The 17422-nt window shown below is 38.2% G+C and overlaps 1 protein-coding gene across 2 annotated transcripts in view; it reads left to right on the top strand.

Moving 5' to 3' along the window:
* The window catches only part of AstA-R1 (allatostatin A receptor 1), a 92530-nt gene extending 76078 nt beyond the window's left edge, over nt 1–16452 (top strand). For both annotated transcript variants that reach the window (XM_028176534.2, XM_089734242.1), the window contains exons 2-4: nt 2459–3319; nt 9250–9405; nt 15732–16452. In XM_028176534.2, the coding sequence (XP_028032335.2) occupies nt 2495–3319; nt 9250–9405; nt 15732–15836 (1086 nt within the window). In that variant the 5' untranslated portion in view covers nt 2459–2494 and the 3' untranslated portion in view covers nt 15837–16452. The remainder of the gene's footprint in view (nt 1–2458; nt 3320–9249; nt 9406–15731) is intronic.
* Nucleotides 16453–17422: the final 970 nt, after the last annotated feature.

Genomic DNA, 17422 nt, shown 5'->3' with positions numbered 1-17422 from the left:
TTTAGGAAGTTTATCGAAGTTGAAGCTCGGCCTAAAAGTTAGTTAGAACATCAAAGCGTAAGTCTTAAAAGTCCCACAAGTATTAATTTAATCAGCTTATCTTAAATCTTAACATAAACTTTGTGTCTTCCACCCTTAGCTATTTATCTATCTGTATTTTATTATGACCATTAGCAGCAGCATTCAGGATGTTGCGTCTATGAGCTCTGATTTACACCAGCGGGCTCGGGGCCCAGAGATAGAAATCGTCTCCAAACCAAAAAAAAAGTTTGACATGTGATCTGAAAAATTCTTTGAAAATCAATACCCTTGTTGAATCTTCTAGAAAATTAAATTTATTATGGATGATACGAAAAAAGATGTAGAGCTGCGCGATCTCGTTTAAAGGCCCCACTAATGTTCCTGCAGACAATTCATGTTCGTCAACCAACTTTTTATCATGATTCGTTTTGTTCTGCTTTTGTTCATACATCTAATCGTCTTCATCGATTTCTTTGTTTTTTGTTTATTTATTTATTTTTTATTGCTTAGATGGGTGGACGAACTCACAGCCCACATGGTGTTAAGTGGTTACTGGGTCCCATAGACATCCACAACGTAAATGCGCCACCCACCTTGAGATATAATTTCTAAGGTCTCAAGTATAGTTACAACAGCTGCCCCAACCTTCAAACCGAAACGCATTACTGCTTCACGGCACAAATAGGCAGGATGGTGGTACCCACTCGCGCGGACCCAAAAGATCCTACCACCAGTAAAAACCACCAGTCATGTTCAAAGTCTGAAAAAACTCTAAGAGTCACGAAAAAATAGAATAAAATAAAGTTAGTTTGAACGTAGAGTCCATACGCAGTCTTTAACCCACTGAGTGTCTCGCCCAATATGTGGATCCCAATTTCGGTCCGGTGGTAGATTCTACGAAGCACTGCTGTTGTTATGGCCAGTGTTAGAAAATTCTCTCAGGTTGAGTTCCGTGAGCACACCTACCTACTATAGCTGGGAATATGTAGGATAAAAATTAGCCGCGCATTCATTGTCCGTGCAACAATTGCGCATGCTGATTGTAAATGCAATCAATAGATTGACGACCATGAGAACTCATAAACATTCATAAAGTCATATAATAAAAATGAAATATCAAATTTTATGAATTCAGGTAGCGTGTATTTCTGTCGTAAAGTCGATCGAGCCTTAGATCTCCTGTGTTACGGTTAGTTGTGGTGTGAGTGGGCTCCGGTAATGATGTAGCATCATGTAAATTGTCTCTGATGACTACGATTTTTTTAAAACAAGCCCAGAAGCATCCCCATTAAAATTTTGAAATTTAGAAAATTCTAAAACTTCCATGCACAATTTGCAGTGTTTATGTACAACTTTTGCTATAATACGTGAAATTGTCTTCGATATTTGACTGAAGAACCAATATTATAGTGTGCTATAATAATTAAAAGGCACCAGAAATATTAAATGCCATGATATACCTTAAATACTACCACCATACCATAAATTCAACCACTCGACAAGTATACCAAAATTAATCGTCTTTGTCTTCTAACCTGAGTCTACTTGCTCATGAACATCAAAGGAAAATACTATGATAAATAAAATAAATTAAATAAAAAGTTGTCAAAATAAACTTCCAAATTGTACTTTATACTTATATAAGTGAAATTGATCGAAGCTGTGCGTGCCGTCGGATGTAAACATATTTTACACAACAAATCGTTTCAATTTATATTCAAATTTAAAACAAACGAACTTCAGAAGCACTTCTAACACAACTAGTTCCAACCCCAGGGCTAAAGTTGTGGTAATTGATTACGAACAATAATGGGAAACCATCTAAAACTACGCACCCGATAGGTATGAAAAATGTATTTTATTTTGCATACCTCTTGTCAAGGGTCTAAAAACTATTTTTTTGGTGGTGGGCTAACTCACAGCTCACCCGGTGTTAAGTGGTTACCGAGCTTAAAGATATCAACAACGTAAATGTCGTTACACCTTGAGACATGAGTTCTAAGTCTCAGCTTTATAATATATACAAGGGCTACTCCACTCTTCAAACCGAAACGAATAACTGCTTCACGGCAGACATAGGCAGATATTTCCTGTCATCCAACCAAAAATAAATTCCTGGGAGATAAAACGCGAGCAAAGCGCGTAACAGATAATAATTTTATAATAGTAAATAATACAACACAACAGCCCGTGTGAATACAGCCTCACATAAATGTAATCGTATATTTGAGCGGTTTGGACTGGATTACCCTCAAAATGAGGATATTATCATACCGGTACACAGGTTGAATTATGACGCCGATCCCAAGTAGTATCATTACATTCTAGTGCCACAGCTAAACCCGAATTCATAAAGACCAAACATAAATTATATTAATAGGTGATATTAAATCAGTCCGTTAGAATGAAGGTCTTTATAATCCTGTGTTTGTTTCAGGTAAAATTCAGCAATGAAACATTAATATCATTCAAAATGGAGTCAACCGAAGACGAATTCTACACTATCTGTCTGAACCTGACTGCCGAAGACCCAAGCTTCGGAAACTGTAATTACACAACCGACTTTGAGAATGGAGAGCTCCTTGAGAAAGTCGTATCCAGAGTTGTCCCCATCTTCTTTGGCTTTATCGGAATCGTTGGTCTCGTTGGCAATGCTCTGGTTGTCTTGGTGGTAGCGGCAAACCCTGGCATGAGATCAACTACCAACCTGCTCATCATCAACCTGGCTGTCGCTGACTTGCTCTTCGTTATTTTCTGCGTCCCCTTCACTGCTACGGATTACGTCATGCCCAGGTGGCCATTCGGAGACTGGTGGTGCAAAGTGGTCCAATACTTTATTGTTGTGACTGCTCATGCATCAGTTTATACTCTGGTACTCATGTCCTTGGACAGATTCATGGCAGTAGTGCACCCAATAGCTTCCATGTCGATCAGGACTGAGAAGAATGCCTTGTTGGCTATCGCCTGCATCTGGGTAGTAATACTAACCACTGCCATACCAGTCGGTATCTGCCACGGAGAGAGAGAGTATTCCTACTTCAACAGGAATCATTCATCATGTGTTTTCCTAGAGGAGCGTGGATACAGCAAGCTTGGCTTTCAAATGTCATTTTTCCTATCATCATACGTGATCCCTCTCGCGCTGATCAGTGTCCTGTACATGTGCATGCTGACGAGGCTTTGGAAGAGTGCGCCTGGTGGGAGGGTGTCAGCAGAGAGCAGGAGGGGCAGGAAAAAAGTAACCAGAATGGTTGTTGTGGTCGTCGTAGTGTTTGCTGTCTGCTGGTGCCCCATTCAGGTTGGATATTATGTTCCGTTCACATATTAATCTTAATTTTCATTTCACACTGGTAGAAAAGTAAGTGAGTAACACGCAAAATACTGTGTTTCGGTAAATAATTTATTTTTCAACAATTATGTTTCAAATATTTACATTTTTTTATATCGTGATGAAATGGAAACTATTAATTAAGTTTGACTAGCTACATAATGAAAACTAGCGATAAATAATTAATTACTGCCACGTGATTAATTTTGTCCGAAAATGACGTTGTTATCGTAAAATTATAAATTTACTGAATGTTTAGTTTAGTACATTTAATGAAGAACGTCAAATCGCTTGAGCGGAGACACTGTAGTTAAGTTTCGAATGTTGACGGGCCGTGGTCAAAACGGGTCATGGAAGTGAAAGAAGGATGCGAAGTGTGAAGACACGTGAGGGCATCGGCCGATGGGATCTGGTTACCGAGGTCTCGCACTGATCGCCTGCTGATTGTACTGAGGCACCTGACGAGTGGACGAGTAGGAGCGTCAGTTGATCTGTTTCCTTATCGATGAACATTAGAAACTACGAATTTTAATTTAAAAACCTCAAATCATTCAAAAAAATACAGTAAACATATATAGTGCGTAGTAGAGACATTTACCTATAGTATAAACGCTTGTTTCGATCTTTATGGGTAGAAAGCGGCATGGCGAGCCACTTTTTTTGGCATTAATGAAATAAAGAAAAGAAAACCTAACCTAACCTTTACTGGTGGTAGGACCTCTTGTGAGTCCGCGCGGGTAGGTACCACCGCCCCGCCTATTTCTGCCGTGAAGCAGTAATGCGTTTCGGTTTGAAGGGTGGGGCAGCCCTTGTAACTATACTGAGATCTTAGAACTTATATCTCAAGGTGGGTGGCGCATTTACGTTGTGATGTCCATGGGCTCCAGTAACCACTTAACACCAGATGGGCTGTGAGCTCGTCCACCCATCTAAGCTATAAATAAAAAACCTAGCCCTCTCATCATTTCTTTGTTTTCCAATTTTGGACTCATTATTCTTAAATTCTCTAAAACTGAGTTTTTTGTTCACTTTGTTAAACTATTCCATGTTTTGCCTGTCATAAAAACCTTGCTGTTTTTTTATTACTCTTAATGAGCGAATGCGGCCAAATTCTACTTAAAATTAAGTAGTTATTGGATACTGTAGACATTACAAGTAAACTGCCCACAGCAAACAAGACCTATTGTTTATCGAGTGATCCATCCTTCCAGCCGTAGCCCAAAGCTTCGTGTTAGAAATACTATCGCCAACTGAGGCAGCACTCTATGACTAAAAAATAAATATTAAATTAAATTTAACCCAAACCCTTTAGTAGAATGTTTTTACGAAAGATCATTGCCGAATTGTATAATAATTAGAATAACATTAAAACATTTTCAGTCTCCCATCCCAAATGAAGCTAGAACCGTAGATAAGAAATGTTATTGTTTCAAATTTATTATACTCGAATTTTGAACATGGTTTAAACAATACTGTGTTAGTGTAAACAGTAGGAGCGATAGCGCAACTATATTATCATAACACTTAAGTTTTGTAAGCTGTTATTATTGTCCGAGATCGCCTTACAGATATCTAAGGAAGCTTGTTCAAGATATACAAATGACGGCATAGGAACGGTTGAGCCTGATTCAGAGTATATTTTTTTATCTGGTATAAATGAGGAAACGATCTACCAGCCTCTCAACATTGAAAGCACAAAGTTACGGTATAATTTAGCTAAATTTCTGTGATACAAAAACCATGTACTTAGTTGTCTTTATATTTCTGAGGTCCACCACTCACCATCAGGTGGGCTGTATGCTCGTCTGCCTACAAGGGCTATAAAAAAAAAAAAAACGCGTTCTCCACGTAAATGTAAATATGCAAAGTTCAGCCGACTAAAGCTCTACGAATTCCTTCGTAGAACCATTACTTCGTGACTATGTAACAATAAAACTAAGATGCAAATGCTAAGCTTTTAAGCACAAGGCAGTATACTAATTTTATTGTGCTGGTATTCTGCATGAAACAAGTTGCGAACCGTGATACTCATAATCCCAAGCTGCGCACTGAGCTTTTGAAAGCGAGTTCCCTGTTTAATTTCACGTCATTTCATTTTATGACGAAACATGTGGCGTTAATTCATTATATTAAAGCTGTTCTGAATTGAAGGGGGCGACATGCGCAACTAGCCTGAGATACGTTTTTTGATATATTTTGTGTATTTGTAATGTATGACCGCAGGCTTAAACGTTAAGTGTTTTCAATTCTTATTCAAATGCTTAGTTAAATCGCATCCGTGTCATTCGTCGTTGCTCTTCTAAAATGATCTGAAAGTTATTTTATTTGCCTTGAACTGATTAAGAACAACGTATTTAACATTGTGTTGATGTAGTTAATATCAGAGTTACAGTTAATTATTATTCTACTTATAGTACGAGGGCGGCACTGAAAAGTTCGGGAATTAACGAAGTGACACAACATTACTATTTAAAAATGTATTTATTGCTTTTCGAAGTATTCTCCGCGAAATTTGACACATTTTTCCATACGATGGAACCAATCACTGAAGCAACCATTCCATTCGGAAGTTGGAGTCTCCAAAATGGCCGTTTTGTAGGCGTCCACAGCTTCTTCAGGTGATGAAAATCTCTGTCCACGCAATTTATTCTTTATTTTAGGGAAAGTATAGAAATCATTAGGGCTTAGGTCGGGGCTGTACGGCGGATGGTCTAATAATTCTATGTTTTCTTGCTCTAAAAACTCTTTTGTTCTGTGCGCGGTGTGAGAACTCGCATTGTCGTGATGGAGGATGATGCGGCGGTTGCAGTTCTCTTTACGGAGTTCAGAAACGACCTGTGGCAAACAAATGCTAGCATACCATTCTGCATTAACCGTTCTTTGTTCCTCAAGAGGAATAGTCGTAACATGGCCGGTTTTGGAGACAAACGTGGCCACCATTTTTTTTGCAACACTCCGTGAACGAACAATTTTTGTTGGCTTTAACTCATTTTCGAACACCCAAACTCGTGACTGGTTTTTTGTTTCGGGTTCGTACGCGTATATCCAGCATTCGTCACCTGATACAATGTTGTATACAGCATTTGAGGATCCTTCGGGGAATCTTACGAGAGTTCTGACGCACCAAGTAACGCGAGCCGCTTTTTGCTCTTCACAGAGCGAATGCGGTATCCATCGGGAAAACAACTTTTTTACACCTAATTGTTGATGCAAGATTATTTGTATTTGACTCATGCCAATGTCTAAAGTTGCCTGAATTTCGCGGTATATCACATGTCGATCTTCCTCAATCAGCTTACGCACAGCATCAACGTTTTCTTGGGTGACTGCAGTTTTTGGACGACCTTGACGGGGATCATCACTGAGCTTGACACGTCCACGTTGAAACTCAGCAAACCAGCGATAAATTGTGGTTTTGGATGGGGCTTTATCACCAAATGCAGAAATCATCCGGTCAGCACACTGTTTTTGTGTTAAACCACTTCGAAAGTCATAATAAATCATCGTTCTTGAATTTTCTCGAGTCAATTCCATTTTCTCAACGACTAAACAAGTTTGACAAAACCTCGTGACAAGACCGAGAATCTTTTTTTAAATAAATAAATGGTATTCGATTTTTAAAACCATATTAAAATAATTAATTTTAAAACCATAATAAAACATATTAAAATCTTTTTAATTAAAAAAGGAGTTTTTAATTAAAAAGATTTTAATATGACAGAAACAGTGGAAATATTCCATTCCCGATACTTTTAGTGCAGCCTAGTATGAGCAGTTCTGCTTTTATCCATATGCAATTTTTATTGTTCCTACCCATTTAATGCCCCTTTTAATGTGGGGTTCACCCACCCTTGAAGCACGTAGAGCTTTTCTGCAGGAAAAGTAGAAACTGCTTAATACGAAATAAATAATAATAACAAAGAGACTTAAATGATAATTATGAAATGCTAGTAAAATACTTTGCACAAAATGAACTTTGTTCCCTTCTAAACTCTTAAATATTCATTGTTAATACTTATTAGAGTTCAATTACAGTAATTATTCATTCGCGGAAGCTCCGTTCCGTTCCGTGGAAGTTCCGTTAGTTACTTATCAATAAATTATCTCTAGCTATTGTTCTGCGCTCGGTACTCGGTGTGCGGGGTGCGGGGTGCGGGGCGCGGGGTGCGGGGTGCGGTGTATGTGCGCTTAATATGTATTCACAAAGTGTTATATGTAATAATAAATGTTATATGTATTCACGAATTACACATACTTTTTGGAGTTTACTCCTTTAGAATCGATTTACATATATAGGCCCGGGGTATGAAAATTATGGGGACCAAAATCGTACTAGCATGTCACACGAAATGCGTTATGCGCCTGATTGGCTCCTGATTGCGTGATGCGTGCGCGCGCCAATCAAAATCGTACTAGCATGTCACACGAAATGCGTTATGCGCCTGATTGGCTCCTGATTGCGTGATGCGTGCGCGCGCCAATCAAAATCGTACTAGCATGTCACACGAAATGCGTTATGCGCCTGATTGGCTCCTGATTGCGTGATGCGTGCGCGCGCCAATCAGGAGTCAACGCGCGGCCGCGTTATCGCAGGTGACGCCGGGCTGCTGCGCCGGCAGTCCGCCACAAAGCCTCGTACTGATCGCGCGTTTCTCTCATTATTGTATTTTCATATATTTGTTAGTCGTTTGTTTTGTGTCTCGTTAATTTGTTAATAATCTGTAGTGTATCGTGTTGTCGTAATATAGAACTATTTCTCGTATTGTTTCGTTTAATTTTTTATATCCAGTAAACTCCAGTCGTGCGTCGGAGCGGACACACACACTTTTTTTTTTGTTTTCTTTCTTCAGATTAATCTCCTGTGTTTCTCCATTTCAACTTACTCGAACATTATCGAATTATTCTACGTTTTACAAAAGACATTTTAATGAAATAAATAATAATTTACTTAAGTTACTATAATTTCGATGAACTAGTTTGATTGGAAAATAATTAAAAAATAAATTGTTCCAATCGATTATTATATTTATAACAAATAAACTAAGAAATATCTAATTTTCGCAAAATATTAAATAGTAAATTCTATAGCGCCATTGAATTTTTTGGTGTATTATTTGTTTGTGTCGGAAATACACAAACAAGACGAGAACAAGTTTTGTTGTAATCTTTATTGTATTTACACTCGTAAAGAAGCAAGCTTGAAGTTGAGGGACACTTGAAGTAAGCGGCTACCGGAGCTCAAGGGCATGACAACTTGAATAACGTTCCCCATCTTCATATATAAGATAATTGTATGGTATATCTGTATGCATTGCATTGTATGTAATTGTATGGTAGCAAGAGCAGTGCTTCGCAGAATCTACCACCGGATTGAAATCGCGACCTACTGGGAATAATGACCGTCCCACCTTTCAAAATATAACTCCTTACGGCATTACTTATTTTGCGACAGAATTAGACAGGCTATCTGTACAGTAGCATGGTATTACTATATATTGCACCAAGAGGGTTGGTTCCCTCCCATTTTGACTATTACTGGTGGTAGGACCTCTTGTGAGTCCGCACGTGTAGGTACCACCGCCCTGCTTATTTCTGCCGTGAAGCAGTAATGCGTTTCGGTTTGAAGGGTGGGGCAGCCGTTGTAATCATACTGAGACCTTTGAACTCAATGTCAAGGTAGGTGGCGGCATTTTATGTCGTAGATATCTATGGGATCCAATAACCACTTAACACCAGGTGGGCTGTGAGCTCGTCCACCCATCTATGCAATCAAAATAAAAATAAAAATGAAGCGATAACACTTTCCAGTCATGTTTATTGGAAAGCTGTATTCAACAACTAGAAAGTTAGATCTCACGTCGCCTCTACCAATCCTTTTCATAGTTGGCGTTCCGTTTCAGATAATTCTGCTGGTGAAGGCTCTGAACAAGTACCACATCACGTACTTCACGGTGACCGCCCAGATCGTGTCCCACGTGCTCGCCTACATGAACAGCTGCGTCAACCCGGTGCTCTACGCATTCCTCTCGGAAAACTTCAGGGTTGCATTCCGAAAGGTAATTCATTGCACTGCAGACGACCGCACCGCCTGCCTCCGTGTTACTTAGCTGTCTTGATGAACTCCGACGATTACAGACTTATCAGCAGAATAATGATGCTCCGTCATTTTGTACATAGTTCAACCAGACCGAGTGGCATATCGGTGTCACTGAAAATTAATCAAATATTATTGGATCGAATTGGTTTAAATACTCAAAATATGAAGGCTGCAACTCACTCACAAACACCACTGGCGCAGCAATCTGAAGAGATTATTGGCATTGGTAAATGCCATCGGCCCAGGTCTCGTGCTTTTGCTAATAAGCAGCTCCGAGATGATCCACCAGTCCAATCCAGCAGTATCTAAGCCACTTCTGTCTTTGGGAGCATATTTAGAGCTCCACTATATACTTTACTAGCGGCCCGCTCCGGCTCCGCTCGGGTCTTTCACAAAAACTTTTCACGATATTTGACATTGTTTTATTTTCTTAAATAAAAGAACACACATATGCTGTCGCGACACTTTTTGTAATTAATAATGTGTTCTAGAAAGTCGAAGTACATTATTTTATTCTATCATCAATAGTTTTCGCAGGGCACGCGATGTAAAGAATATTTTAGGTATTTTTTTTACCTTGGGTTACATTATTGGAGTTTTAGTAAGGATCCCTAACTTTTTTAAAAAGGTTATATATAGCCTATGTCACTCGGGAATAGTGTAGCTTCCAAACAGTGAAAGAATTTTTCAAACCGGTTCAGTAGTTTTGGAGCCTATTCAATACAAACAAACAAACAAATCTTTCCTCTTTATGATATTAGTATAGATTGATTTTTTCCATCCGGTGACATACACTAGTTATCTGCGTACCCCATTTTAACATCAGATTTATCAACAAAACTTCCTCTGAGCGCAGTGTGGTGTGTGCCGCGTCAATACACGCCTGAAGTCCGTCCCCGTTTGATGCTTTTCAATTCTTTGTTACGTGATAGTTACACGACTCGTCCAATCAAACGGACGCTGTGTTTCAAAAACAAAAACACAAAAGCATTTATTGTGAGAACGAATTTACGTGGGCATTTTTTTATTTGCTTAGACAAGGTGTTGAGTACGTATTTCAATGGAAAAATTGGCACCTTCCTACGCGATTTGAACTTTGCGTCAAAGAACTTACTTCAGCGTATTTGCAATGAGAAATCGTATTCGACAGAAATACGGCTGGCGTATTATCGTTTACGCCACGACGACTTCAGGCATCGAAGCATATGTGGTCTAGTCAGTGAGACGCTGTACTTAGGGCGACTACGCTTAGAATATATAATTGGACAGGTTCGATTGTTTCTAAATAAAGACTTATGTATTTATTTTTTTCGTACGACAAAGTTATTAATTAGTACATACAATGCCCCTGCCTATTTTGCACAAAGTAGTCATGCGAATTCGGCAATAATTATTACAAATTTACATTAAACTATTATTAACTACAATATAACTTTATATAAATATATATATATATATATATATATATATATATAACTATTCCCCTTTATCAAAGATTTGTAATGAATACAAACAAATATTTGCACATTAATTGACGGCATCGACATTTTTAACGACATGTGTCCTGGTCTCCAAAACAAACTAGTATCCAAGTTCCTTTGTTAATAATTGATGAGAGAATATCAAGCATTGATCGAAGAGGCTAACTCTTGTTTTCATGTTCTTTAAATTTTTTTTATGTCGTACTGTTAACATTTAAATTTAAGCTATTTTTCCGCTGTTTGTAAAATAGCTGTAACTTGTCATAGTGTGCTAGAAGAGATTGCTGTACATGCCTGTAACTGGCTTACATACCAGTACTTAATTTTATACATGTTCATGTTAAGCTTGAATATTTTGTGTGTATTGCTTTTGGTGTGTCTAAATAAATAAATAAATAACTTATAAACTTTACCCTTATCAACCTCGATCGTTGCAAATTCACCGGTTAATGTGGGTGGGCTACATGGCCTTGGAAGTCTGTTAAACTTTGTAAGTTTACTCAGTAAAAGCTTTTACATCCAAAACAATGGATTCCATAAATAGTTTTAATGTACTCCACATTGAAAGATCAACCTAAATACGTTTAGAACAACAAAGCCCTCTAAATGTTAGTTTATTCTAAGAATAGATCATTGAAAACTTTGATCAAAGAATCATGAATCAAATTACGTACCTAGCATGTGTTCACGAACTAATTTCAACGTGAGTTGGATCGTCTGTAAAAATAATAATCCAACTGCCTGTATATAAAAACAAGTTTAAACATACTTAGGAACTTGGAGATAGTCCTCACGTCGTGTATAAGTGTTTGAGACGATTTATCAAATTAATTAATTAGGGAACGATGACTTGAAGGTACGAGCTATGGAATCGGGTAGCTATGCGAGTTTGTGTTTCTTAATTACTTCTTATCTTATATTTTTACTTAAATTTTTTCTATGTGTGCCTCTGGATTACAAAGAGAGAATGACACCTCACTGGCACTTAATTAACAGATTACCAGAGCACCATACATAAGCGTCGGTTCTTATAAGTTCATCGCATCACGGGGAACTTACAAATGACGCGGTGAGAAGGGTTGTTTCTCCTGCTTTCTTAAATCTACATTAATATCAATTTAAAATGCATCTAAGTATACAACACAGGGCTGGCCATCAAATAATATTAGTCAGTGTTTGTCCGCAAAATGCTCTGTAGTAGATGAAATCACCGTACAAAGGGCTCCATACAAAATCGAATTTTAAGATAAAATAAATAATGTTTAAATTGCACTAAAATAACGGGGATCTTCTGAACGTGAGCGCAGTGCCCGATTGCCGCAGATGTGCATGTATGAACCGCACCTTCCAAGCCACGAAACCATACAATTTGAGATATTTACTTCATGTTCCAGTGTAGGTTGAGACTTGAGACGTGGGAATCCACTTAATATCAGGTGGGCCGTGAGAATGTCAACTCATTTAGAGTGGCGAAGAGTGCCGTTGTCTTTTGACATTATTTAGACTTGATGTGAGTTCCTGTTGTGAGCTTTTTTGACTACTTAATGTGAAATGTTTAATCTTTTTTTTTAAATTCAAGTACAAATAATTAAAGTCAGAATTACTCTCACAAGACACTTCGTGCATTCGTACCTTTATTGCATAACATTAAAAGCCCGACTAGAGTGTTTGAAACATACTCAAAAGTGTTGAGTGTCATATTAAACTCTGCTTAAATTTTGTGTTAAAGTCCCCATTAGTTTTAACAACAAAAAATTCATTAAATGAAGTAAAAACTCAATGAGAACGTATTGTTTCATTCAAAGTGCTTCTCAACTTTTCTCTCATTAAAAGCATAATAGATTATATTATGAGCTTTAAAAAAATTAAGTGCTTTTGCAGCTTAAATTAGAGCTTCAGTCGTTTGGCGCAAGAATGTACTCAGGTTTTTTAGGAAGATTCTTTATTTTAATTTTCTTTGAAATAAAAATGTTTTATTCACCTTGAGGTCGGTGGAAAAGTTTACGGCCAGCTGGAGTCAAACTACCATCAAAGTCTTGAAGCAGGAACTTAAAAACGACATTAGAACCTCAAATACATTATGGTTACTTATTGTTTAGTTACCAAGCTCATAGCCCATCCAATGATAGTGGTCACTGGAGTCCATTAACATCATAGTCCACCTTCAGACACAAAGTCAATCTCGATACAACGTCAGTTGCACCCTTCAAACCGGAACAGATGACATTATGCCCTCGGGCAGCGAGAGCCCTTGGAATGCTCTCCAATCACGTCATCTTTAAAAACTCTACAGCGGTAGGCAGCGGCTTGGCTCTGCTCGTGGCATTGCTGAAGTCCATGGGCGACGGTAACCACTTACCATCAGATGGGCCGTACGCTCGTCTACCTACAAAGGCAATAAAAAAAAAACTCTAGAATCACTTTTCACTAGCACTTAAACGTTTAGGAAGATTGCAAACTTTATAAATTTGTACAAATACAAAGCTCCATTTACACCAGAGCTCGAGAGCTTAATAACTCGAACTTTCGAACTACAGGACGAGCTTATCGGAAACATTACCTTTGTTATACCGACATGAATATTTGAATAATAATTAAAACTTATACAGGGTACAACAATGTTCTTGCAAATTGAACTGAACATTAATATAACTGTATTCATAGTTATGCTATTGAACGCACGCAAAGTGGAATCGTGGTGCAGGGCCAAAGCTCTATGGACGTCACAGATTCTATGTTTCAGTTGACAAGTTTGAGTGACTATTTTTAGCAATTCCTCGTATTACGTTTTGTTTATCTTATTTCTCAGTTTCCTGTTACTGCAATTCCTTTTTTTAATCTATCAGTACAAGACTAATATCAAGAACTGACGCCCGAACTACCCCATGCGTGAACTATTAACTATATTAAAACTAAACGTATATTAATGTAAACTAACTTTGCTCTTATGGTGGTAGAACCTCTTGTGAGTCTGCACGGGTAGGTACCACCACCCTGGCTATTTCTGCCGTGAAGCAGTAATGCGTTCCGGTTTGAGGGTGAGGTAGCCGATGTAACTTTACTGAAACCTTAGAACTCATATCTCAAGGTGGGTGGCGCACTGACGTTGTAGATGGTTATGGGCTCCAGCAACCACTTCACACTAGGTGGGCTGTGGGCTCGTCCACCCAACTAAGCAATAAAAAACTAAATGAAACTACAAAAAGACCTGTAAGTCTAAGCTGTTACTTAGAACGAGTCGGCTACACTTGCCTCAAGCTCGGATAGGACGTCGTCGTAGAAATATTTTCACACCAACCAATGAGCGTGAACCGAGCTGACAAGCCCGGCGGATTATCAGGGTAAAAGGGCGATAACATTGGAGAAAATGTAATCCCGACTAATCTTGAGCATGTCCTTCAATTTCCTCCGTAGATTACACCTTGTTACCGACATCGAAGGGAGCCCGAAATATTGCTGAAAGGTGTTTTTATTGGATATATTGTATCAAAGATTCTAAGATCAAAGATTGGATGTTTTGTTTAGGTTTGGATAAAGTAATAAGAATTCAGAATCTTTAAATTTTGTCAGTTTTGTCGGAAAGCTTACCGAAGTTTCGGATTTCTGAAAAAAGCGTTTAGTTGCGCGCGATGGGCAAACAAACTGATGACCCACTTGGTCGACAATTTGCAGATTCAAGTTTTCTTCTATTGGCTGTTCCGCGCATCAAGCCGGTACCTAAAGCTATGGGTAGATTAGTGGCATTCATTCGTGTAGGCTCACAATACGCCTTAACTAATAGTCATACTTTTAAACGATTTGGCTCTATCATATAGAAATATTTTATTACGTCATTTTATACTAAATGAATAATTTGGTATATGAGAAGAGATTGCTTATAACGATTAAGCCCTGTATTGTAGATTTGTATTTTTATTATTACTAGTGGTCGCCCGGTAGTCGAAATTCGACTATAATTAATTGAAATTATAAGCTTGTACACTATTATGATTCTATTTTCAAAGACTATTAAACTTCTGTAATCACAAATTACGCCAAGACTACACTGAAAAAATATTAATAAAGACGAACAATATTTAATCTATTCTCAATTTGACCACAGACGTCAAGAACAAAAGTTTGACAATAAATAAATAGTATGCATGCGTGTGTGCATCAAATGAATAGAAGTGTGTGTAATGGGTTTTTTATTGATTTAATGTATTTTAGGCATAATTTAAATAATCAGTTGTTTGTAAAGTCGGTTTACTGACGATAGTTGAATGTGACAACGTCATAAGAAAATACTGATGGAATGGTTTCATTTTTCAAAAGAAAATTTTAATTTTATTTGTTTGATAGATATTTTGTATGGACAATTGACACCACATTCACTTTTCACTGAACTTCATAGGTACTTGACGAAAACATGTAAATGTATTATTGTATAGCAGCTGTCCACGCGGATGCATCGCTCACTCAAGTAGGAGAGAGACAGATGTCGAACGCTGCCGAACGCGGAGGCCGATTGTGCCTCTTTGTCGCTCGTTGCGCGCTCTCGCTTGCACTTCAAGCCTTAAATGGAACGCCTCAATGAGTCATGTTTTTTCGTGCGTGCAGCCGGCTCCATCGAATTATACGACGTTGTCACGTCAATAAATATTAACATTCTGTACTCCTTCTCTATATTCCCTATAAGTGTGGGAAATTTCATACTCCTCCGTCTGCGCAATTTTCATAAAAAGGGATACAAAGTTTTTTCTTCCAATATGCTCGTAATTTTTCAATAATACTTATCTGGACTGATAAAGAACTATTTTTCCAGGTAATGTACTGCCCGCCGCCGTACAACGATGGCTTTTCTGGACGCCCTCAGGCCACCAAAACTACACGTACAGGCAACGGGAACTCCTGTCACGACATCGTGTGAGGAGCAGGTCGCAGTCGGGCATCGAACACGGGACAACGGACCACGGCCGTCTGAGCATCCACCGACTGTCTGTACGCGGATTCAATCCTACTTGTAAATACTTTTTATAGAACATATTGTATATATGCATTGAATTTTCATTAGCACTAGTGTTGAGTTGGAAATGTGTAAATAACGAAAAGCTGTAGAGATCAAGTACGTGGTTAACATTTGAAAACGTTTAGTTAAGTTTGCGGTTGATGTCTAGTTAGATGATCTATGTACGCGTTTATATATTTGTAAAATGTAAATAAATGTGTTGGTGATAATGAAAATTTCCTCACACATTTCCGTGTTTTGAGCCCGAATATAGAAATGGCTGATGAAATTTTGAATTGACGTAATAAGTTTTAAGCGTTATGTATAATTACGTATTATTAAGAGAAGTACTAGTCATATGCTTAATTAGAATTTGTTATTTAAAATTGTATTACTACTATGTAAGTTAATTTTGTAAGTGTAATATGTTAGTTGTTCAAAAGATCCCCGTTATTAATAGAACAAATTAACCTACTGTTTATGTAATGATGTAATCGTGCTTTGAGCAGTAATCAATAAAGTAAATGTTTTTATAAAATATAGTTTGTTTTATTGAACCACCGTTTGCGCGAGATTAGATGGAGAACTTAGCTACTGACACACCTTGCGTTAAGTGTGAGTGGAGACCACATATACCATCATGCATACATGAAGTCGAAGTTTCTATTACATTTTTTTTTATTGCATAGATGAGTAGATGAGCTCACAGCCCACCTGGTCTTCAGGGGTTACCGGAACCCAAAGACATCTACAATGTAAATACCGCCACCCACCTTGAGATATGAGTTCTAAGGTCTCAGTATAGTTACAACAGCTGCCCCGCTCTTCAGACCGAAACGCATTACTGCTTCACGTCAGAAATACGCAGGACGGTGGTACCTACCCGTGCAGACTCACAAGACGTCCTAGTGGCGAAGTACTAGTGGCGAAAGCACGCGTGTTTAGCAGCAGCAATTTGATTCCGATCGAATCTGTGGAGATCGAAGTGTTCATGGCCTAACGAGCAAGAAGTCAAATACACTTGTATCCTTTCTATTATAATAATGTGGATAGACTAGCTCACGATCCACTTAGTGTATGGTGGTTCCCGCAGCTATCTTCAAACTGAAACTTAATAATACTCTAATACCATTTTCCTACTCTCCAGATCGGAACTCAGCAATGAGAACACTAACATCAGTTTCCGATTAGCGCAGATACGACACTCAATACCATTTTATCGAAATTCTGAGGGGAAATAAGTGAAGTGTTTTCGGAAAATGACATTTTTCTTTGGCTACTTCTGCTTATACCATTATCTTACTACTAAAAGTAGAAAGTAGTAGAGAGTTAGAGGAACACCCACATTCGAGGGGGCTGGAGTCAAATAGGTTTTCCGAAAAGGAGTGATCAACGTCATGTTAAATATACTGAGTTTTTTTTTTTTTTGTTGCTTAGATGGTTGGACGAGCTCACAGCCCACCTGGTGTTGGTTACTGGAGCCTATAGACATTTACAATGTAAATGCG

This window comes from Bombyx mandarina, chromosome 17, assembly GCF_030267445.1.
Source record: "Bombyx mandarina strain Sakado chromosome 17, ASM3026744v2".
In the NCBI taxonomy this organism is placed as follows: Eukaryota; Metazoa; Arthropoda; class Insecta; order Lepidoptera; family Bombycidae; genus Bombyx; species Bombyx mandarina.
Note: the sequence above shows the minus strand (reverse complement) of the source record. Positions and strands in the feature narration are given on the sequence as shown.